The 25,905-nt window shown below is 36.0% G+C and overlaps 1 protein-coding gene across 9 annotated transcripts in view; it reads left to right on the top strand.

Moving 5' to 3' along the window:
- The window catches only part of SLC25A21 (solute carrier family 25 member 21), a 234,150-nt gene that overhangs the window by 164,712 nt on the left and 43,533 nt on the right, over positions 1-25,905 (top strand). For 7 of the 9 annotated variants that reach the window (XM_040701959.2, XM_046941954.1, XM_040701956.2 and 4 more), the window contains one exon: positions 6,216-6,299. The exons of the other annotated variants lie outside the window; for them this stretch is intronic. In XM_040701959.2, the coding sequence (XP_040557893.1) occupies positions 6,216-6,299 (84 nt within the window). The remainder of the gene's footprint in view (positions 1-6,215; positions 6,300-25,905) is intronic. 9 annotated transcript variants of the gene reach the window in all.

The raw sequence follows: 25,905 nt of genomic DNA, 5'->3' as shown, positions 1-25,905 counted from the left end.
AACTGGATCTGAGGCCTTGCTCCTCCAGTGTCAAAGTATGGTGTGCTTGAACTTCCAATGCCAAGTTTAAGTGAAGAAAACAAAGATTTCTCTGTTACCTGGTCAGCACTGAGCACTGCCAGTGTTGTCAGTATTTGAGTCTTTCAAATAAAGGCAAATTTGAACAACACTGTTTCTCTAACCAACTTTTAACAAGCCATGAAAGAATGGTAGTTTTTGTTTAATTCTTTTTTTGCTGATTTGAACTCTCCTACACATATGCACATGCATTTATGGAATATGATTGATAAAAATATTTAGAATTTGATCTGAATTTGTGAAAAGCATTAAATAATTTCTATCTGACTACTATAATCAGTTATTTTTGTTATTAGGAGAGTTATCAGACGAGATTTGCATTAAAAAGTGACGCAGGTTAATCTTACCTGCATCTGGTAACGTTTGTTTTCACTAAATATTCTCTTCTAAAGCTATATATTGAGGAAAATTTCTTTCTACTACTATAACTTCTGTATACTTTGTCCCACGTACATGATGGAAAAGTTTATGCAGTGTTAAGAGAAAAAAAGTAGCTCTTTATTAGTAACTGACAGAATACAGCTCTTATTTCTAAAATGCTTTATTACACTCTAGTGATATGCATAGTGCTGCTTTCTTTTTCCCAGCGATATATTTGGTACTCTGTTTGGTAAATATATCAGTATATATGAGAATTCATCAGTTTGTGCTTGGTAACTTTATTTTTCTTTTATATTCAATGATTGCTTTTCTAACTTGCATGAAAGTCATCTCTGCAGAGGATTTTGAGTATCTTTACAATTATTTCCACTATTACTATTTCTTTCTTCTCTAAAAATATGTGTTCCTCCAATATGCATAGAGGTAAATAAAGTAAAAAGCATCATGAATTGCATCTAAGTGAATAAAATTTTCACGTAGGTAAATTTTGAAATCTGTTTTGATAATACTTCTCTAGCCATGATTCTGATAGAAAAAATGTAAACTGTATGACAGTAGATAAATTCTATGGTTAGATGGAGGCAAATCAACATCTACAGTAGAGAATGATTGTGGTAAGGTCTGTTCTTCACCTGTTCTCTGTGTTACTGCTTTACTGTACACGTATATGTTTTTTGCAATTAAATAATCATCAAAGCAATACTAGAGTGCTTAAAATACGACCTCTGCAATGGCACAATTTATATCTTTGCCTTTAAGTAATTGGGTTGTTTATTTTGAAATCTCATATTTAGTTGTTCAACAGCTCATATGATTTACTGTTAAAATAAGTGTCTGAATTATACTCTCAATTTAGTTATTATCCTGTAAGTAACATATGCAATGCAAAGAGCCTGAACCAGAAAAACAAAATAAAATATATTATCAACGTCCATTTTGCAGTGCAAGGTTTTGCATGAAATCTAAGCATCAGTAGATAGCTCTAACCAGTAGTAGCACCTGAATAAATGTTTAAGTTAGCATAGCAAAATATTTTTAAATTATGATGCAGTTATTTTTATTATAGATGTGAACTATTAAATGATGTATATTTATATAGAGCTTCAGGCTATACATTCATGATCAGTTTATTCTACTAGGAATAACTACAGAGGTGTGTCTGGAATCATGGGAATTACTGAAAGTGATGGAAAACTATAAATGTTGTTTTCAGCTTTCAGAATGCTGTACATTTGTTTAAAAGTTGTTTTAAATTTAACATTGCACAGATCATTTAATTTGTTTTGTTGTTATGCCACATGACTCTCCTCCCTTCTTTATATCATCTGAACAGCTCAGTAAGTGAAATTATTTGCTTTGGTCCCAGTCATGAGAGAAAACGTTAGGAGCTTTATTCAAAATAGACTAGAACATATGATGAAATCGTAACAAGATATAAAGAGAGGGGAAAATACAGCTAAGTCTGCCACTCATTGGCAAGCACTGTGACATGATATAAAGTCTGCTTCTCTGAGTAAATGTTTTTCTTTCCCCCGAACTTTGTGGTTGAGAAACTTGTGAGCAGAACTGTACACAAGCACCAAGAAATTTTTGAATTTATGAATGCGGATGGGCTTTATAATCCCAGTGGTGAGTCTGATCCATATTACAGAATTCAGTGAGTCTGCTGCACATCACACTATAGTTGTTCTACATAGCTGAGATTAACAGCTCAGTTGAATATAGATATGAAAATGAAAGTTACTTCCTTTTAGATTTTAGTGTCGCTAAAAAAATTGCAGCATGAATTTAAAATTTTTATACAGCCCAGAGCAGTAAATAGAAGGTAGAGGACTGCTAGGTAACATTGCGATGAATAGAGTTTGAATGCTACATGTACAGATAATTTAGTGGCAAAATCCAGAACATGTTTTTGATGAGACGTTCAGCAAGCATGAACAAAAAATTCATTGAGTGACAGAGGGAGAGAGAAATGTATATATGTATGTATTTATTTTCCAGAAGGAATACACATCTCCTTCTGCTCATGTAGATATAGATTGTGTTAGAAAAGACTATTTAAAAGACTTTTGCAATAGGATGCTTTTGCAGGAATGCTACATTTAAAACAATATCTAACCTTTTGCGGGAAAGCAGCCTATGGAGCGAGGATTTTCTAAAACTTGGAATAAAATACTTGTCATTATAAAGCCAACAAGAACCGTAAGTTAGGCACTGGAAACAGATATGTGTATTTGTGTAAAGCAGAGTCATTGTTTCACAATATGAAGTACCTACTGTTAAAGGCCAAGTTATTCAGAGCACTGGTGAAAGGAATCAAGCAACACAAGTGGTAGGTAGAGTGCCGATCAGTGTGGATAAGCTAAAATGTCTTCAGGGTTTTTGATCATAGTTCTCAATGCAGACACTGCATTTTGAGCAGGCCCTAAGACTTCAAATGAGTTTACGTGATTTTCACTTTTTGATCCCAACCATGTCTCTTCTAGGGTAAGCAGGGATGGACATTGATGTTCTCTTTTAAAACAGCATCAAGACACTCTGGTATCAAACATAGCTACCATAAAGGTGGCGTTCATAGTTGGGGGCATAAAAGACCAAGTCCCACAGGCTGCTGCTGTGACTCAGAAAGGAGACTGTGAGGTCCCCAGGGGCCTGAGGGGCCAGAGGTAAGAACAACAGGAAGAAGGCTGGGAGCAGGCAGCAGGTCCAGGTAGGAGGATGTTACCTGGGACCTAACGCATTCCCATGGCTCTACCAGCAGTGCCAAGGTGGGACCTCATTGTGGATAAAATAGAGACGGAGAGGGAAGGAAGGCAGTCTGATGTTAGTTTTTAGGGTGAGAATGCTCCCAATAAAGACATCCAGTGACTTGTGATGCTGGTGGTAGCAATAAGCAGTCTGCCTTGCCATCTGTTCAGCGCATCACTGATCAATGACTGCACATACTGCCTTTCAAATATCAAAATAAAAAATTAGATTAGAAATTAGTGCTCTGATTGTATATTAGTTTATCATTTTTGTTCTAGCAAAGCTGGTATCTTGCAAGGTAGGCATCCAGTTTTCAAAAAATGCATGAAATACAAAGGGTTTATAATGCTTTTAGAAAGAAATGGATTTGAAGCAGAGAAAGCCATTATGAATCCTCCAGTTGTATTCATTCCTCTAAACAGTCATTAAAAACAGGCCAGATTGTTTTCTGAAGTGAATGCTTTCACTCTTCTGTATTAATAAGATTACTAATACAGGCTGCTGTCTCCAGAAAAACTAACAGACATTTTTGCAGGTCCTCCTTGAGCTTCTTATAACAAGTGCTGGTGAACAATTAGCTAGTTCATTAAGAAGTTACACATGATTTTATTGAGGCAAACAATTCTGAATCAAAGAATCCGATTCGCAGATCTAGGTTGAAGCACATAATTGGCATGTATTTTAGGATCGCTGTTAAAGCTATAAAAAAGATTTACTAGAGAAGGAATGGATCCAAAAACCCTAAAGGAGGGAATATGTTACTCATGTGACACAGTGTTACAAATGGACTCATTTAATACTAAAGTCTTATCTACTTTAAAACAAAATGAAAGAAAATAAAAATAAATGCAAATCACTTTTAACTTTTTAGTAAGAAGTAGACCGTGTGTTTCTTCATCCGAAACAAGGAATTACATATTTTATTTTTTCATGGATTTTGTTATGATTTTCAGTATTGCTATCAAAGATGTATTTTTAGTAAAATATTTAAATTTAGTTGAGAAATTGATAAAGTATAATTGTAAAGCCAAATTATATAATATACTTTCACTGTGTTGTTGAGGTGCACAGCAAGTGATTAATGCTGCCGTTCTACAAGCACTTGTGCATGCGTACATAACTGGGAACCTTGCATAGGTTCTGGAAGGATAAACTTGAGAATTTGCAGGGCAAGACAGAAGGAAGGTGTGTTGTTCTCAGGATGCTTTAGAAACAGTAATGCTTTGTTCTGAATTTACAAGTCAGCCAAATCTTGAAACTTGAGAAAAGCTTTGGGTTAAGAAAGTTTTCCTTTTGAAATAAGTACATGAGAACAACTAATTTACTGGTGAAATTCCGCAAGATTTCTTTAAATGAAATAAAGACATTTTTGGTTTTGAAATGAGGGGTATAAATAATCAAGTTCTAAATATATTCATATTTGATTAGAGTCTACTTTCTTTGATAATGTTGGTTGTTTGATTACCGCAGCTTCTGTAGCTGATATTACTGTTAGACTTGGTGCAATGACATTGAGGCATTTTCAACTATTAGCCTTCCCCAGGGTTCTTTTCAGACAAAATGTTATGCATCAGCTCTTATTTGAGTGTAAGCCTATTGAATAGCATTCTCCTCTCTGCCAACTTGGCAGCACATTCTCCAGCTAATAAAAGAGGTTACCCTAGATAGAGATCCCAGATGTGCCTGAACTACTTTTATTAGGACTATGGAGGGGCTCAGTGTTTCCTTCTGACTGTTTTGAAAAAAGGTGTGGGCTTGCTTTCATAACTACCCAAAGAATTGTATTATGTCATTGGATTTTTTTTCCCTCAAAGTGAATAAAACTTTAGATGTGTTAGCACAGAACATAGCTTAGGAAATACTAATGTTAAAAACAATAAATATCTTTTGTCCCAATATAAATATTGATTTGATCCTACTGTACTCCAGTGTGAAAGAAAACACTGCTGTTTAACACTAAGTTAAAAATATCTTCCTACCTCTGTGTTTTAATGAGAGATAGTGTGATAATCAGAATAATTAACAATAAATGTTTCTAAGAAAAGCAATGGTTATTACTTTTCAAGATAAATGTATATATGTAGAAAACATTAGCTGATTAGAATTCTTATACATAGTGATAAAGCCAATTTACCAATTGCCTGATAGAGGTCTCTTGCAGACTGGAGTTGCTTATATCAGTGTTTGTTTTGTTTGTTGGCTGGTTTGAATTCTATATAGTAATCTCAACAATTATAAAAGATATTTTACTGCAAAAAAAAATGTATTTGAAATTTATCCATGGTATTTCATTGAATGTCTTGTCTGCAGTTTTAAAACTGCAAGAAGTAGAATAATCTAACTGGGATATTGAATAAAATAACATAGTTTGTTACTCTTACTGTTGCTATTCAAAAATAAAAATGTGTTTATAATTGTAAATCAAATCTCGATTTTCCTTTCCAGGCCTTTCTGTTGAAATTTTTATTGTTGTCAAAATATGAATGGAGAAAACAGTTTTAATTAAAATAATCACTTGCTTTGTTTTATTATTTTTCTTCTTCATAAATTGTGAAAAATGGTCATGTCTCTGATTGATTTTTGTTGTAACTGCATCAGATATAAAAAGAAAGAAACTGCACAGTGGATTCACACGACAGTATTCCATTTCAGATTTTCAAAAACAGGGTTTGATTCAAAGGCTCCCATTAGTTTCAGTGGGCTTTGGATCAGGCACAGGGTTAACAGCTTATTTTTCAAACAACTAGAAAGAGGTGTAAATGTCAAAGGTGATAGTTATACTGTGAGTTCCATAAACTACAAAAAAAGTTACTACTAAAGCTCTATTTTTCCTTAGTTTAACAGCTTCTATGAAAACAGTGTTAATAAGTATATCAGGAACAGTATATAATAATGAATCAGATACGTAAAAAGACCTTTAAAACTCCTTTTTTATAATAATTGGAAAGTTAAAAGTGACTTAAAATCCCTAACTTCTCATGCTGTGATGTAAATTGTATTTTTTTTAGGTTCCAAATTCAAAGAGGGAAAACTGATCCTACCAGTTACAAGAGCCTGGGGGACTGTTTTAGGACTATTTTCCAGAGAGAAGGGTAAGAGTATATGTTTTTAAAATTGTCAATTTTATGTGACCTTTTTTAATCACCCATTTTCCAGACATTAGATCCTCTTTATATTCCACTCTTTATGCAACTGCCAGAATTCGGCAAACATTTAGTCTTACAAAATGATCAGAATGTAAAAAGCCCTAGCATTGCTTACACTCGCAATCCCAAATTTTGCCATTAGGATATGTTTAAAGACTGTGATGAACAGCTGTGCAGAGATACTTGAGTAAACTCTGCTTCAGTGCTGGGAGCTGGAAGGCCGCAGCAGTGCATTTCAGTGTCTAGGCTTTTATATCCTGTTTTCCTGGTTTTCTGAACTAGCTCTGCCTGAGCTTGAGTTGAGTGAAGTGCTTGTTTCCAAGCTCTGATGAGCAGGTATTCCCAGTTCGCTGTGGTATGCAATGATTCCAAGACCTCTGTGAGTAAAATTCCACAACTTTTTAATTGGACAGAATATAGAAGAGGATTTATAGGCCTTAGTCACCTGAATCGAACTGGCTTGAAGGTACCACTGCTCTCTGAGCTACAGCTCCTCTAAGGGATGTGGGCTCTGATCCAGAGCAGCATTTAAATACACGCTTAATTTTATGGGCAGTCCTGTTAAAGCTAGTGAATGTAATGGGACTGATCACATGCTTAGTTAAGCCTGTTATCCACAGGAGCTCTTCAGGAGCTAGCCTTTAATCAAGGTGGCTCTAATTAGTCAATCCCAGTTTTGAGTAGCTGGTAGACGTTCCATAAGAACTTTGCAAACATAATTGCAACCTTTTTTTTTGTCCATATATTGATCAAAATGGAGTTGTGCTCATAAAGAGCACTACAGATACCACATGTGGAGGCAGCGTAAGTGCAGCAGGGCACAGATTCCTTGTGTCCAGAAGTTGCACTGGAAAAGCAGAGGCAAAAGTAGCAGTGAAAATGAAGAACTAGACCCATTTTTTTTCTTGTAGTGATAATTAGCTAAACTACACTACATACATACATAGATATAGAATTAGATTTGAATTGCTAAGGAGAGATGTAGAGATGTTTCACTAAGGTGTTAGGGGAGGGGGAATTGTCACATTTGTCCTTGTCAGTGGTAGATTTATTTCTGATGAAAGACCAATGCTGTGCATAATATCTACAAAGTGCTGAAAAGCATCAAAGTTAAGAGGACCACAAAAATTATAATCTGTGGCTTCTGGGGTTTTCTAAATAGATTATGCTCTTTCTAGAAAGATTTTTTAATGTTTTCTCAATAGAAAAGTAGTAATATTTATTTTCATGTCAATCTATTTTTTTCTCAGAACTAGATTCAATATTTAAATCAGTGAGCATTAAGTCTATTGATCAAACTCACTGTTATTTTTTATATTATTGAACAAGTCTCAAAATGTAAAATTAGCAATGGGAAGATGTGTCTGGAGAAAGAGTCTAAATCAAGAAACTGCTTCCAAGCTAATTTATTTAGGATCTTGCTTTATTGCCTATGTGAATATACTGTGTATTTAAATATTTGTAAAACCCACATGCATAAAATACTAGTAGGATGCTGCAAGTTTCAATGTACCATGTAAGATATAATTGCCTTATTATTAACTCTGGGGGGAAAGGAAATAAATGCTTTATCTTTCTTTTTTTTATATACGTTCTGCTTTTCAAATGCTTCTCAGAGATATAGCTATGTCCATTCAATGGATTTGACTTTGTTTTTACTTTCCCAATGATCAGTGTGATGTGTCAGTACACTACATAACACACATTAACTTTTTAACTATGGAGAAATGTAGAAGGGTCTGAGTAAAGTAATCGTCTGTGAATGACCTTCAGAGAGAAAAGATGAATGCTGGGGATTTTTTCTGTGGAATGCTTATGTGTCAATACTTGAACAAAACTAGAATTTTTTAAAATAAATTTATGAGTATCAAGGCTTGAAACTTTAACCAGGAATGAAAGATAATTACATGAAATTATTATAGATTTAAATAACAACTGAGCAGAGGCTTGCACTAAACTTCCATCAGGGTAGAGCTAATGGAGATTTTTAGCTACCAATTGCAAATGTAGACTATACTGATGTAAACAAAAAGCAAATTCTTCAGAATATCTACTTTTGTCCAGAAAGTTAGACACAGAAATTTACATAAAATTAGTCATCAGTAGTAAGCACAAGGCAAAAAATAGGAGAATATAGGATATAATCTTAAAAGTTGGCTAACAATAAACAAAAGTAATCAGCTAATCCTAACATACTTGTCTGAATCCTCGAGTCTGTTATTCCTATCTGTGCAAGTTGTCCAGATTCTGAAGCTTGGTGATTGTGACACTTCAAGAGAAATGAGAGAGATGATTTTAAATCTTTAAGTTAGTGAAAAGCTTCAACCCAAATATCCTCTCCTTGGCTGACAACTAAATTATACATGAGAGCACCAGAAAGGGCTTCATATTTAGATATCAAGCAAACAAAAACAACACATGATGTATCCAGATTTAAATGTGTAAATCTGGGAGAGGGTCAGATGAAATGATGCCCCATGTCAATTCCATAATAACTGCCCCTTCATCATTTTTATCACAGTAACAATCTGATATTTTCATGGAAAACTCATCAGAAATGGTGGCCAGGATTTCTTTAATCATCACTCTGATTTCCTCTGTGTTGTAATGAAAAGGACAGAGAAAATGTTTCCAGTCCAACCACTGTTTCACCACAGTGAAATAATGTCCTTTTCAAAGATTCTGAAGATTCCTTTTTTTTTCACAAGACATTAGAAATTTCTTAAAGAAAAAAATACAATAAAAAAAAAAACCAACCAAACAACCAAACAAAACAAAAATAAAAACCTACAAAAGCTCTCTTCCCCCAGCTCCCAAACTTTGAAGAGCTCTTTAAATGGAAATAAATTTCCTCCATGGGGATCCATCCCTTGAACTCTTTTCTTGTCTTACAAGAAAACGGGGGCCACAAAACATAAAATTTAATTGAGACTCACTGAAGGAAAGCTCAGCCTAGCAGAGCATTAAAGGTCACATAGTTTTCTATTGAAGGGAGTTACAAGCACTCACTACAGGGCTCTTGTGAGCTTGTGTTGGAACCTTCCAGTTGCTGCCAATTGCATGGGGACAACAGCTCCATGAATCCTCTCTGAGCAACCTCTACTCAGCTATATTCACTAGGAGCCTTTCCTCTGCATTTCTCTGGTTTCACTTACGAGATGCTGCATGTATTGACAGATCTTTGACAGCAGAGGTAAAACCACCAGGAGTATATCTGTTTATTGAGGGGCGACAGCTTTATAGCCAACATAAAAATAATCTGATGTTTATTGAGGAAAATGTTTGGATAGAGGATTAACTGAAACCATTAATAGTGAAAACTTTTCATTCTTTTTAGGTCCTACAAATAAGAAATAGACCTTGTGAGATGACTGATTTTTGCATTGTATTGTTGACATCTTCACTGCATTTGCATTCACTCACTTCTTTGTTAATGACTTAGATATGAATATGAAATGTAAGAATAAGCCAACAGTATAGCTTTATATTAAAGACACATGGTGTTTTGTCTCGTATTAGGAATGGAAAACTACGCTCATCAGCACTATCTTAATTTAGAGTAGCTCTAAAATGATAGATGCTGTTATTTTGGGTCTGTAAACAACTTTGTTCATATAAACTTCAATTTTCACAGGCTCATAATTTTAACAATAAATGTTCTGGCTTACAGTTGGCTTTTTTGATAGGCACTTAGGAAACTTGTTACTTTTTTTACTTCTCATACGTTAGTTAGCTTGCCTGAAACAGAAAGAGTAGCAGCGTCCCGGTTTCTAGTTTCATAACTCAACATTTTAGTAAGTTACAGTTTAAAGTGCTGTTAGCTTTTCTTAGGACTAAGATGGTCCTGGGAAACTACAAAATACTATAATCATTGATCATTTGAGACCTCATTACTTCTGCTGAGTTATTTGATTATTTATGTTGAATTCAGTTTGGGAAGGAACCTCCCAATAAAATAAAATAAAATAAAAAAGCCCAATAAGCTTTATAACTATTTCGGTTCTTTCAGTGCAGTCTTACCACTCAGTTATACCTATAAGTGCCTATATGACCACACACCTTTCTTTTACTAAGCAGCACCCTGACTCATACATTAGTGGGATTAGGCTTTAAAGCTGCATGAAACTTGTTAGCTATGGGTGGAGCAGGTGGGAGAACAGCCAAGGCTAAGCGGGAGCTGAATGAATGCTGAGTTGTCAGCAAACATGCAGAAGCTGGAGGATTCCTGGCTTATGTGCTACCAGCAATAATTCATTGATTAAGGAATTTGCTAGGACTCCCATTTGTCCTGTCACTACCTCTTGGATGTCTGTTGTGGTGGCAAGTGCTGCAGCCCTGCTCTTTGAGGGCCGGGGGGGTGATCATACTCTGTTGCTTCTAATTGCCAGCAGGCAGGGAAGGAGGGGTTGCAGGACTGCCAGCCCTGCAAACAAGCTCTGATCTCTGATATTCACCAGCACTCATCGCTGCCCATTCCTGGGGCCCAGCTGTATGTTCTTCCAGCTGGGCTAAGGAGGCATATCAAGAGGCTGCCAAATAAATGTTATACAAGATAGATACCAATGCTTAGCTACCTTGTGCATGAATCTTTCAATGAAATTGCCTACCAGGGAAGTGCGACATGGTTAATCATGCCAAAAATCCCTTTTCCCATCTAGCAGTTATGAAGAAGAAATCCATTTCTACTTACTGGAGGCATAAATTCTGTGGTATCAAAAGACCAGACTTCAGGCTCTAACTGAAGTGCTCTGAAGTGGTAGATTAAGATGTTGCTTCCTCATGCAGATATCTGCCCCACTCTTTGGCTTCATGTTAGCACCTATACCATGAGGAGCAGAGGTGAACTGGGACCTGTGCTTGCTCACTGCTTTCATGAAGCTGATTCCTTCACACAGACCCATCTGCATAAGCACTTTTGAAGACTGTGTTCTTGCTAGCTGAAGTCACGTTTCCTCTACTGCCCCCTAGTACAGGGACAGTAGCTTCCACATGAATACTTAGGTCTGCTAGCACTTCAGAAGTATATGTACATACCTGAATCTCTTTTCTAGTCTTGCATGTCTGCTCTACAAACTCATAATACTTGCTAAAATGACAGTGAAGATACAAAAAAGGGCACTACAGTATCAAAATATCTATCTGTACCTTTTCTGAATCCACTTAGTCCATAGTCAATACTATATCTCTCTTTATCCTGCGCTATGCATACAGGCAGCATATACAACACAGCTGTTTCCAGTGCCATTGACTCTCAGTTCACCCCTACTCTTACTCCATGTAGATCTATGTGTAATATCATACTTGCCTGTTCTTACTGTTTTCAGTTTCATTTGATTGTCTATAGTTTGTTTGCACTTGCATCTTAAAACCATTGTGCTTTTACCTTGAATGGGCATCAAGCCATAAAATTTAAATGATGGAACAGCCTTGGGTAAAATTATGGTTAAGATTGCTTTTAAGTTTGGAAGAGAAAGGCAGAAATGCTAGCTGACAGATTTTTCAGATTATTTACTTGAAGACTGTGATTTATATTATGCTTGCAAGGTTTTAGATTGAGTATTGCCACAAAGGAGAATATTTTGGCTATTTGAAGGTGATATGTTTGTGCTTTCTTCTGTAAATTAACATTCACATTTGATATTTAATTTTTGTCTCATTTCCCAGTAAAAACAGCAAAAATCTTAGGAAATTTTGATCCGTGGTAAAGTTTTAAAGTTCATGTATACATATATGCATACCTATTTGTAAAATATTCATACATTCTTTTAGTCTTTTTGTAGATAAAAATGACCCTGTTCGTAATTCAGTGAAGTTTTGCCAGCAGGCCCAAGTGACTGGGTGCTTTTGCAACACTGGTCAGTCATGAAACAAAGCTGAAAACCATTCTTCTAATCTACACATCTCAGAACACCTTGCTGACAAAGGAAGCATCATCATCTTATTTGTACAGTTGGGGATACTGGGGTGTAAAGTGCCAGGCAATAGAATAGACGTGGACAGGAGCATGAATACAGATGTTTCTCATGAAGCAGCCTGACACTGTGTAATTTTTTGCCCTACAGTAACATTTTAATATCTGAGCACTTCGGAATGTGTGAGTTGGACAAATAATTCATAAGCCTGAAAACTTTTGGGGCAGCCTGTTTTGTGGCCCTCTGTGGGGCTGGGTGCAGTTTTAGGCCTGTAGCCAGATACCCTGACAGCAAACCCGGTGCCCTGCCGGATGGGCTGCACTGTCTGCAGGCAGCCAGAGCACTTATACCGATGTTACTGTCAGCAGGTTTTCATCATCCTGCTCATGCAGCAATTCTCTGTTCCTCACCATCAGTTCCCTACCCCCATCTTCATATGTTAACACTTGAAAACATAAGAAATGGCTCTGGAATGTGAAAAACTTTTATTCCCAGTTTTATGTGTGTAGTTTTCTGGAATACAATGAGGTTGCACTGGTGTCACTGCAAGCAGCATTTGGCCAACCACATTTTTATTATGGACGGACAGACGTTTTACTTGCAAAACCTGATCTGGTATATATAGCAACGCAGTAAACAGGGACACTTTTAGAGAATCACTTCTGAGGATCAGATGCCTTAAAGATGAAGCACATGGTCCTTTATTTCCCATAGGAAAAGAACATGATAAAATTATGTAAATCTTATAAGCACCTTAGAAGTGAAAAGGCCAGGCCTTAACTGGTTTTAGTTGTTACTGTTTGCTAAGGCCAGTTTATGCTGGGTATCTGTTTTGTATTTTTAAAGGTTCAAGTCATATTTTTTTAGATTTCAAATATTTTCAGATTGTTTTAATCTTAGAGTTACAGTTCCTTATGTGTCTCTGTGTTCTACTAATATCACATAAATATAGCTCTTTATATGATTGTATTTATAGCAATAGCTTCTGTAGGGTTTGGTTTGGAAATAGGTGACTGCATTATAAGATTATAGTGAGGAGATACTCACCAAGGATTGTTTACAATCTGCCTTAATCTGCTTTAGTTAGCAAAATACAAGCAGAGCTTTAATTTTTACTCCTTTTGATGTGAACATTCAAAAATATTTATTACTTTACCACATTTGTTTCTTGCTGGATTCAGCTGTGTTTGTCATATTGCTTAGAGATCAATGTGATAATTATGCTTTTTTAAAAAACACATTTGAGTCTAGAGTACGGAAAATATTATACTTTCTGCAGCATCATCTTCTCTGGGGGTGAGGAACATCACTGCCAAATGCTCCTTCAGGCAGGAGCTCGCACCTGGGACCTCAGTGGGGACAGTTTTGCCCCACTTGGGGCTGCAATATAGTGCCGAGCCCTGAGCCAGCAGTGCTCAGTGGAGAGCAGGCAGCCGAGGTGCTAAGCAGAGCCATCTAGAGTTGGGAAGCTGGGAAGGGCTCACACCCTGCCCATCATGTCCCCCCAAAGAAGCCCTTCTCCACGGCTTCTCTGGCTCGCCCAGAGGTGTGAGAAAATTCTCAGCTAGTGAGCTAAGAGCTTTCAGGTCAGAAACTACCAGCAGTGGTCACAGGCAGGCTGCATGTCCTCTGAGCAAAGAGGTAATGAATTGCTGTTTCAAGACTGAGAGGCTGGTTTCTGCATAAGTCCTATTTCTGGATCGTGCTCTGTCCCTGTGCAGCTTTCCATTTCTGAAACGGCATACGTACAGTCTGCCACCAGAATTAAAACTTTATTTCTAAAGACCACAACTGCTTCTAGCCCTGACAGAGGGATCAGGGATCCCTCTAACCCAGTCCTGTGCAGTGCTGTCAGGCTCAGCTGCCGGTAGAGGAAAGCAGCTGAAATCCACACGGTGCCATCTTTCCTATCAAAGGTAATAGTTCCAAAATCTGAGTGTGACATTGTTAATAGTCGGCTGTCAAAATTAACTGTGTCTATTAGGTAAATCTAGCCATTATTGGTTAACATTTCATAAATGCAATCATGATCATGTATGCATCTTGAAATGCAAAATTAATTTCAGTTTGCACTGCAGCTCTCTTAGAGGCAAATTGTTTACTTCTCTGTGATTTGTGATTCTAGTAGCAATGAATTGTTAACCTATTCCTTAAAAGAAAAATTCCACTGTACCGAGGGAAAAACAGTGACCAGAGAACAGATAAATCACTTTTATATCCTTGGAACAGCTGACTTTACACTTTTATTGCAGTGTTTGAAAAAGCATCTTTTCATCTGGAAGGAATCAGTTTAAAATGTGATTGTCAACACAACTAAAGCAGCTTTCTGTTTAAAATGGCTGCTCACGAAGATTAGAACTGTAGTTTTGCCAAGATTTTCTTTACAGACATTAGTTACTGGGACCAAGAGATTTTAGATGGGATGTTCACAGGAAATACCTGGCAGACAGCGTAAAATGCAAAGTAAAGCATTTTTATTTGGATTGTAGGAAGCATGTATGTGAAAATGAGCAACAGTTTTTCAGGGCAGAAGCCTTCTTTTTAAAGTACAAGTCTGTAAGTTGTAAATTGAAGAGGAAAAAAATTAAAAATCTGGATTATTTTTTTTCACATCTTGACCTAACAAGTCAGACAACATACATTTAGCACATTTCTTAGGCTGTATTTCAGAGTTATCTATAATGATGCTGTTACACTGTTCTCTAATTTGCATATGTTTAGTTCGTCTAACATCATTTTCTTCACTTGTTACATCTAAAAGCAAAGCTTTGTCTCATTTATGTCAATCATTTTGATTACTACAGTGCTCAGTTCTTTATTTATGTATAAGTCTGATTCATTTCAATCCCTCAAATATTTAGTCTCTAAAAGATGTAGGTGAAAATCCTACGCAAAATGAGGCATTGCATTCACTGATGAAACATTTTCACTTCAGGAATGATTTGAGCTTTACACTGTACAATTTGCTCATTGCTTTAGTTGTAAATTATGAAGGTGTAATAAGATTTTATTTATAAGATTACCTATTAATAAGTATATTTCTTTCAATGCACATCATTTTCATGTTTTCAAGGCAGGTTAATTACATGTTATCTTTATCATTCTTATTAACAACTTTTTATTACTCCATATGCTGAAAACACATTCCCTCTTTTTTTTTTTTTTTTTTGGATACTACATTACTTGAGCTTCTTTTTAAACGCTGTAAGATGAATACCATTATATGATAAACTTTTTAAATGTATCTTCATTAGGAGAACGTTTTACGGAGACGTAAAACTGCCAATGCAGCTGTCAGTACTCGGTGTGCTGATCGTTTCCTCTAACACCATCACCAATTGCTCTTCTGTTTGCAATATTCATTACCCCAGTTGATGGTTTTCTGGGTGTTATGCTTCACATTCCGAAAGAAATCTGGTAAGCTAGATGCTGAGAGTATCCGTGCTTGACCATGGAGGAAAAACTATTCATCTAAATAAATACAAAAATAATAATAGTAATAATAATAATCCAGGTGAAAAGGCAATGTAAATCAATGAATATTTGACAGTTACATATAGGGTTGTTTTTTTTTTTTTCGATGGAATGTATCTTAAATAAAACAGGGTTAAATGAAGAATTAGCATTACCTATGAAAATATTTTGGAAAAGTATATTTTCTGTAGAATGCTAATTGATATTTCAAGGCACACTGCATTCCATATGACTCAGAGAATCAAACTGAAAAACAAATATTTCACTTGCCTGTCATGCCAAATGCCTCTATGAGGAAAATAAAATTCTAAATATGTATGATGTGGGGATTTTGAGCTTTCCCATTCTTTGTTTATGCAGTCTGTTGTTGTTCTTTGCTGTACAAATGAAAGTAGTAAAAATAATCTTAATTGATTGTAAAAAATGCCTGCATCAAATGTGCCATACATATAACTTGCTGTATCTTCTTAAAGGAATGCATGCGTATAAGCACAGAAGAAGTGTGCTGTTGCTTTCTGTCTTACTGTCTAGCGTAGAAAGTTCCTTTCACGGTTAGCAAGCTGACACTCCATAGTAAATTTCTGAAGCTTTCATGCAGCGTATGGGGCAGTAACTCTCACTGAAAGATTGGCTCCAGTTATGAATACAAGATCAATTCCCATCTGGGCAGAAATGCATTTATTTTACAGCTTGCCTTCACTGTTTGTGTGTTTTTGCATATTTTGGCTTTGCCTGAACTTGTTTATCCACTGCTCTGTAGCTGACTGTCATGCATTGGGCGTCTCAAGTACAGCAAGATTTTGGGGGGGGGTTCTTTTAATCTGGTAACTTAGATTTTCCATAAAAAGTATACACTTTTGCGTCATAGGAATTTGGTAGCCAAAACCCAATACATCTAATTGTTTTTTTCTGTAGCAGTTGAACTCCACAACAGGAACAATTACTTCTATGCGCCAGATGCTTCGAGTGTAGATAGGGGTTCAGATTACTTACTATTAGAGCATTTCTTAATAAAATTCATTCCTTCATTATTTGAGTCCTTCTTTAAAAGTACATATTATATATATATATATATATCCTGGCTTAACAGGATTTTTTTTTTTTTTTTTTGCAAAACCCTATTTTATAAGAAAAGCCATTTACAAGATCTACTTGTTTCTTCAAGTAAAAATAGAAATGTAAATACCTTTTAGAAGAATCAATTTTGTGGATAAAAGTAAAATACTAACACACATTTGGCCTTTTGTTTTAATGTAGCCTTACATAATGTCTTTACTTTTGAAAGCACAAGCAAAAATTGCTTTGATAATCTTCAGATTTGCATGATTATTAGTTTACAACATATTAAACTATTTCATCTCTTTTTAAAATGTTTTCGTAATAAATTGGTAATTTAATTACAAATTCGTTAAAAAAATAACATAGTTTTTTGTAAAGACATACATAAAAAGCAAGCCAGAACTTTCAGGTACATTACAAAAAAATCACATTGAAATTAAGTATATTGTCAAATTTTAAGAAAAATAAAATATCTCCATCATTATTTCAACAGCTCATGTTAATAAATTAATAGTTAATATTTTTTCAAATTTCTAGTAGTTATTTTTATACTTCATGGTTATAGTTTTATAGCTCAAAGATTTTACACAAGAAAAATAACTATGATTTTATACAAATTACAATTTTCATAAGCTGTCTCAGAAAATTTTAGAACTTTTATCTAGTAAAAGAGGAAGAGGCAAAGGGATATGATGTGCTCATGAGAACAATTATAGTGGTTTAAAGGGTGAAAAAATGACCAGCGAACAGTGTCATATGGAAAGAGTTAGCAGTCCTTGCAAAATGCTCAGAATTAATTGCAAGAAAGTTGACTTATTTATCCCATTGAAACATTTGGGAAAATGCAGCTTGAGAAGTAGGTCTTTCTCAGTTACTGTGAGGGAATGCTTGGAATTTTGTCTTTCTACCAAAAAGGATTGGCTTTCCCTTGATTGTCATCAGTTTGCTAGGTTGTCCTGCTATTTAAGCTATTAGAGACTGGTGCGCTGCTTGGTCTCAGGTGATCCATAAAAAGGAATGAAGCCTTGGGAAGGTAAACCATCACCAGACTGGCTCGGTGTCTCAGCCTTCCATGACGGAAGCTCTTTGTTGAGAGTTGTTGGCAATTACAGCAGTTTCCAACTGAAGATAAAGAGCCAGAGTTCTCAGATAATGCCCTCGATCACACACCTGATGACAGACTTCTGCATGCAAGTTTTTTCAGGTGCTATGTTTGCTCAGTAATCCTTCAGTGCCAATCTTTTCTAAATGGTGAGCAAGTCCCGTCAGTAATGGACATCAGCCATTGAGCCTGTAATATTTGTCATATATCAGGTTACTGCTTTGTTACTGCAGCCTGATGAATGGATGCTGTTATGCTTAGAGAAAATAAAGAAGTGCTATAAATTTAGCAGTCAGTAGTAAATGAGTTGCTACTTTAAGGGCCTGATTCACATCCTTCTAAAGTCAATGGAAAGTATGCTGTTGACTTTATGGTCTTCATATCAGTCCTTTAATTTTCTTTGTCTTTTAAGACATGGAACTCAAGGCTGTCATGAAAATATTTTCCCATTTCTCACTATATATGGTTTGACACCTAAGTAGTGACTTTAATATAAATCTTACTTTATGTCTTAAAGTTTATGTCCTGCACAAATGGTTTGATTAAAGATGGAGCCGTACAGAGAGTTGGTCATAGAACCTCACAGGTTTCATAAGAAAGAATCAAAATAGGGCTTGAGGTGTTAAATATTAACACAGTATTTCTTCTTCTTTTTTTTTCCTATGATCCTTCTTATTCCTATACTAGATTTTGAAGACTGTATTCTGATTTTATGCTTTATTTACTTATTGGCATTATTCTGGAAGTTATTCTGATGAAGACAGAGTTAAAAATTTTTGTAGGCTGTTAAAATCTGTCCTTGACCAAAATCTGTTTCATGCAGATTTTGTCAGAAGTTCAGATGGTGGCCGAGGCATTTAAAATCCTTTCTGGTGTTATATAAATAATGAATTTCCTTTTTATATTCTGCTACATAAATTAAAGTCGTACATATGGAAAAAAAAAAAAAAAGTGTGTTTTAAGCCAAAATCTATTCAAGTGTCAGACCTTATTTTTTACTAAACCTGTATGCACAACAGTTTATGATGGCTAGAGACTAGTAGGGTGTTAATTCTAGCCACAGCCATAAAGGTACCACGTAACTGCTTACTTACTAGGTAGTATGTTTTCTACAGCAACTCCTATTTCAAATGACATAATAAATAGCCTTCTTTTGGGAGATAAACTGTCATGATGATGTAGACAATGATATAATGCTAATAAAACTAATAATCCCCTGAAGTCCACCCAAAATTGCCAGACAACGCCCATTTTCATACTCCAGCTAGTGGTAGTATTATACAGATAAACTTCCTTTCATTATTTTTTTATATTTGCCATTTGCATTATATGCTCTCCTTTATGCTATCATCTCTATACCTCTAAGAAAAAAAAAAGAAGTAAATGAGTTTTGAGCATACATGTGGGGGAAAGAAAAAAGAAGAAGAAAAGAAAAAACAGTAGAAAAGGGGAAAGCAGGAGAAAGACACTGAAATATACATAGTTTTGAGTGTTAACTCTTGCGATATCTCCTCTAAGAAATACATTCCTAGCACGTATCTGACGTAGACAGAATCTGGGGAGCTGTTGTAGCCAGAGAGAAGGGAAGAGGTCCACACCAGAAGGTGACACAAAGACAGGTGAGGAAGAACAAAAATTTTCAAAAGTAGTTCTGAAAGGGTACAATGTAAGATTAAGGCAATCTGAAAACCGGAATGTCTACTTTGAGGTTCATGTAAACAATGAAATTTGTTTTTCAATAGAGGAAAAGACCGAATTTAAGTGCAGATTACTCAAAGTGCGCAAGTTCAGGTTCTTATTTTTTAAAACTGAAAAGTCTGGGATCTTTGACAAGTACATGTTGTTGCTACTTTCCTACTTCTTAGAAGATTCCTTGATTTGTTCTGTGCTGAGTAGGTTATTTCATTCAAAATGAAACTCATATTACCTTCCAGAGCATAGCACGTAAATTTGCTCTGTCCTGCTGTGTGTTCATTACAGTCTACAGTGCCATGGACTCCATATAAGCACTGTACTCTTTCTACATTCATTAGCGACCTGCAAAATTGCAGATTATTTGCCAAATTATTTTGCATTCTCTCTGTCTTTTCTGTTGTATTTCCCAAACTTGTGTTTAAGACATCATATTAAATTATAAAATAATTAATTTTATGATTGCCCAAGGTTTTGAGTTATCCAGTGTGGAAAACAGAGTTTAGATACCAATAATTCTGTCATATAAGTAATATACGTGTAATGTGGCAACAGGTGTCTAACAGGCATTTCTAAAAATCATGAGAATTATATAAAATTTGAACTCAGATAAAATTGTTTAGGCAATAACTGAAATGTATAGGCAAGGCATCATCTCTTATACAAATTTTCCTAACCATTTATTTTCTAGAAACTGTAATAGTTTTCATTTACAAAAGATCTCGTTTTTAATCTTAGAGTTTTGGTTGTCTCAGCAAATGTTGCAAGAGCAGTGATGAAGTGTTGGGAAGTACTGGGAAGCTACAATGTGAATTGCTTATAAATAAAGCTACTTACAAGGCCAATTGTGCACAGATGCATTTTAACTAGTCAAGGAAATGTGTACCCATAGTTACAGTATCTTAAGCACTTATGCTCCTTCCTGAACAAACCACAAGACGCTATTTTTCCAAACTGTAATTATTCCTCTTTTAATTTAGAAAATCTAAAGTAACCCAAGTTAAACTATTCTTTTTGGACCACAATAGACAAATAAAAAGTGTCCAGAGAAAGATGCTGTCACCAACGTCTAATATTCATATATTCATATTCATAATATTCAACGTCTAAAATTCATATTCTAAGAAAGCACATTCAGATGCCAGTTGGAGATAAATGGAGCACTTAATCCACTTCTTGGGATTCCTAGGCCATGCCTAAACACATCCATATAATTGGACATCCCATAAAGCATGGTTGTGTCTGCTACCAAGTTCTTTTGGAAAGTAATAACCTCAGAAATATGTTTTCCTTTATCCAATGTCTTAAAGATTGGTAATCCTGTACCCACAGAATTCAGACCTTCAGCTCCCACTTGCTGGAATATGATCTACCATTATTTCACAGCTTCTTTCCATACTCATAGCAGAAAGAGACTGGAGATGGGAACACTCATTTTACAACTGTTGCAACTTTGTATACTTCAAGATATATCTGTCCAGAGAGCATGGCCTCTAACTCTGAGGTACTGTATCAGGATGGAGGAGTTATGGGAGTGTCATGGCTTTAATCGCATTCCCTAAACTCTGACAATGAGTTTATTTAAAAAAAAAAAAATAAAAATCCCTTGCATATATGGAAAAGGAGAATTGAACCTGAACTTCTGGTTGAGAGGTTACCAATGCCTCCCACTCTTTTCCCTGCAAAATAGTAGGTGCTTATCTTCTCGACTGTAAGAGAAATAGGAGTCTCCCTCTGAGGGATGGTTGTGAACCATGGATCATAAATGAAAGGGGCTGTTTCCCATGGAGCCACATACACAGCAGTAAAAGCTGGGACATTAAAGCTTCTGTAGATACAGTGAGTGTTCACTCTGCAGGGTGAATCAGAGCCTTGCAGTATCACATGCTGAGAAGTTTATAATATGCTTCACCATTTCTGCTCGTGAAACCTAGTTCTCTGCTTGTGTGAAAAAACTTGAGTCTGGGGAACTTCATCAACCTGTTTCTCAGTCAGCACTGCAGTACCTCAGGTACGTGGAGTTACAGCACCTTCAGATTTACAGCATCTTGAATTAGATATTGCATCCTCACTTCTCTCTCCAGCATTCCCAGCATATAGTGTGGAACTGGGCATTGTAAAATCTCAAGTGTGCAACAAAACATGTATACCCAAAGTTGCAGAGAGTAATTGTGATTAGAAATCAGGCAGGATGTCTTGCTCCAGGTCTGCTTTGAGAGATCATGACGTGTTATTTTCTCATTATATGTTTTATATATATATGTAAGTATATATATAATATTTATTATATTGTCCCAATAAGTGTTTCAGTGTTGAACTCAGGTTCCCTTTGACCCAGAGAGGCATTTTAAGCCTATAGCTGGTGAATCACATCACAAGATATCGAGTCTTTAAGTGCTGAGGTTTGGGGTGCTGAGAGCGTACCCTTGAGTAGTGAGACATGAGAGAGGAAAGTCCTGAAAACCAAGCTGGCAGAACTGCAGGAGATGGCAGTGGGGACTGCTTCAGCAGGGGAAGCATTTACAGCCTCTGAAGAGTAATTTCTGTTTTTGCTGGGAAAGAAAACACACTGTAAAAGCAGATCTGCACTGCAGGAATAGCACTGACTGTAGAAGTAAAGAGCAGGGCCTCTTGCCAAGTTTTTATAGACATCATTGCTGAGGCAGTGCAGCAGCATCTCTGCTTATTTTGTTAGCATATGCATGCAGCTTGGCATGGTTTTCAAAGGATACAGGGCTTTAGTTCCTTCATTAGCATCCCCTGGGAGAAGGCCGGCTCTTGTACAACATAATGGGTACAGTCCACCAATGTACAACTTGACCCTATTTCATCAGAGTTCCATCTGCTGTAGTATCTTTGCTGAGATACGTAGTTGATGTCTACAAAACTGTTAAGTTAACGTTTTATTCTTCTGAAAAAGAGGAAGAGCTTCCCTGAAATTGGGCTCAAAGGCATATGTTTTGAAGTCTCTTAGGCATCAAGTAGTAAATTGGAATTCAAGAAAGCTATTTGAGACAATTTCTGTTTCCTGTTTTTTCTTGTTTGACCTGACTTATGGAGAACAATTAAATTTGAAACAGGCATTTAATACAGATACAATCTACTTGTAAGTGCTTTTTGGAACAATTTTGTCTTTCTTTTACAGTAACTTGCTGGTATTTATGTTTGTGTTTTATTATTGGAAAAAGGATTTGAGACATGCCTGATAAGAATATGATCATTGCTGTTTTGAGTACTCACAGGAAAAACATTCAATTAATTGGGAGAAAAGAGAGTTAAAAAATTTGAACTTTTCTTTAATTGATTTTTTATGCATTTTTTCACTAGAAGCTAACCACAACCTTTTTTCAAAAGTATTTTGTTCTGAGATGTATTTATTTAGCTGAAGGATTTCCTTAGGCATCTAGATTTTGAACCAGATATTTAACTTTGCCCATGTATTGCCGGTGGTGATTACATCGGTCACTGAAGGATAGCTAAAATGTTAAGTCAGGGCTACTGAGAGAGAGAAAGAGAGAGAGTATTTGCATGAGCGAGCAAGGTCATTGCTGGTTCCTGTTCAAAGAGAGTTGTGTGCAAAAGGCAAATCCTCAGAGAGATGACAACAAATGAGTGCTGAGTATTCACCAGCTTTCCAAACTCACAATAGAAGTATTTCAGATAGAATCTGATATTTATAAAAATTTAATTCAATTCCTAACTACACCAAAACAAAATTTTGATTCATAATTTAATATATATCTTTATTTTAAAATGCAGCCTACATTGTTCTTCATGATCTAGTACTGTAATGTCATGACATAACCACAGTGACATTTCTTTCACTGGAGGAATGTATATTTTACTGTAAAGAGATCAACTATTATTGCTTACATTGTTACAAACTGCATGTTCTTGTGATTAGTCATTCTTAAAACAAGGTGCTGTGAACAGACACCAAAAGGATATCCAATAGATACAGCTTCTTTTTACAGTCCAAACATTCCTTCTGAAATCTCCGAAAAGAAAGATTCCTTTAAAAATTCCCAGTAATCTAGGAGTAAATCACTGTAAATCTCAGTTTTCAATGTCTGGAATGGAAAGAGTCCTGAGGTCACACCTGAAACAGAGATTTGGAGAGTAACATATTGCATTACTACATGAGTCACTAGGCCAGCTGTGTTTATGTATATTGTGCAATTAAAAGTTGGTGATCTTTCTACTGATAACAATGGAGTATGCTGTACTCTGAATTCACGAGTCACATGGAAGAAAAAAAATCCACTCTTTGGCCATTGTCCAAAAATGACAATGACAAGTACATGAGCAAGTGGTGATTTGTCTTGCTCAGTCTCTGGAAGACTCCTTTTTTTGAGTTCTGTTATTTACAAAGTAATAGAATTGTTGGGCAATAATCAAGCATAGAGAGCTGATGGTATTAATATAGCATTGATGGACTGGAAACTAGATGGTCTGTCAGATAATGAAGTATTATCTGGCAAGAGATTGTTCCTGAAAGCCAACATCCTCACCTATTTAGCACTCTGGAATGTCAACATATCAGTTACCATGATCATGAGGTGGTATGTGTTGTACTTTAGAAGCTATCCCTAAAAGAGGCTTTCAAACTCAAAATTACTGCCTGATGAGAGGGTAAAAGTGCCATTATTGTAACATAGCTGAATGAGTATAATATACCGCAACGTGTAAGCCTTACATTAAAAAATTGAGTTAAAGAAGACGACAGAATAGCTACATCCTGATTTCTGCCTAACCAAAGCCGTAGTTTCATGATATTTTAAACCAGCTCTGCCTCCAGAAGAAGCAAACACATATGCTGTCTGCCCAGAGCTGTATGCTCTTGCTTTTGTGTCACACTCCTCTTCGTGCATTTCTGCACCTGTCTGTGGGCCATGGATTGGCTTACTGAGTGAGGTGGACACTTCCCAGAAATTGTTTTTGTAGTAAGTATTGAACATTATAGCACCAAAAAAGCAAAAGAAAAGATGCTCCTCTTGTTGATTTATTTTACTTTGGTAAATTATTTTCAAGGTGTTGTAATCAAATAATGCTAACAAAGATAGTAAAATGATTCCCCTTTTAAACAGTTGTTAGCAGACATCTTCGGAGTACGTATTACATATCTTGACATATCTAGACTATCATCTTTCCATCCAGTATTAACGTATACCACTTTTTCTCCCTTAGGTGAACAAATGGCTTCTTAGTCATGATACAGAAAATGCCTTGTGAAAATAACAACTGTCTACAGTGCCTGGAGTTTAAGAGCTGGTAGTCAGTTTGAGTGGTCATGAAGGTGGTGGAAATGGCTTGTTGAATTCAAGCTCAAGTTGTAAACTAGATTCTTACTGATAACAGCCTTAGCAATTCTCAGGCATCTCCTCTTTAGTAAGCCAGTCTGTCTTGTTGTTTTTCTTAATTTTGCATTCCACTTGATGCTATAATCCTAGCCATAGTGGCTAGGGAATATCTCCACACCCTAGGCCCAGTCCCCACAAGGCTTTCATCTGTTTGCCTCCAGTAGCTCTGGCTACTCTTGAGCTCTGTTTTCACCCACATTTGACATAAACTAACACTACTGACAAAGAGGAAATAATCCCTTTACCAGTTGCTCTGTCTTGCCTGCACACTGTCCCTTCCTTTTATCTGGCAAAAAGTCTGTGCCCTTACATTATGCAGCTGAGAGGGGGAGCCCTTCTGGATTACTACCTTTTGTTTGTTTGTTTTGTTTGTTTGTTTGTTTTTGGTTTTTTTGCTTTTTATGCCCATGTGAAAACAAGCCCAGTCATTTTTTCACTATACAGAACGGAGCTTCGGATGGGCTAAAGTAGATTTGCGGTATCACCAGGCCTTGTTATCTTGGCAGGGTGAATTTTCTGTCTGCCAAACAGATGACAGAATTCAGAATTTCAGTGATGTGAAACTAATGCTCTCACATTTGCTGAAATATTATCAGTTATAGCCTTTCTTTTCCCAAGCTTGGTTTGGGATTGCTTCAAAGCCATCGTTATCTCTGGAATCAAATGTATAATTCAGCCCAGCCTTTCTGAATCAAGAAAGTGAACAATAATTAAGAGTGGGAAGAGTTTGGGTTAAATAAAAAGAAAGAAGTGACATACACAAAGCAGAAGTTAAAATGTGCATTAAAAATCAATATTGTGATTTTTTCTTTGTGAACATTTAGTGAAATTGGTAAATGATTCAATCTACACAATTGCTGTTTTGCTGGATTAGCAAATTGGATGTAGAATTACACCCAATTACATGGTCACTATGCAACTAAGTGTCTTTCCACATAGCCGAATACAAAATA

This window comes from Gallus gallus, chromosome 5 (genome assembly GCF_016699485.2).
Source record: "Gallus gallus isolate bGalGal1 chromosome 5, bGalGal1.mat.broiler.GRCg7b, whole genome shotgun sequence".
Classification (NCBI taxonomy): Eukaryota; Metazoa; Chordata; class Aves; order Galliformes; family Phasianidae; genus Gallus; species Gallus gallus.
This window is presented reverse-complemented; position numbering and strand designations above follow the sequence as displayed.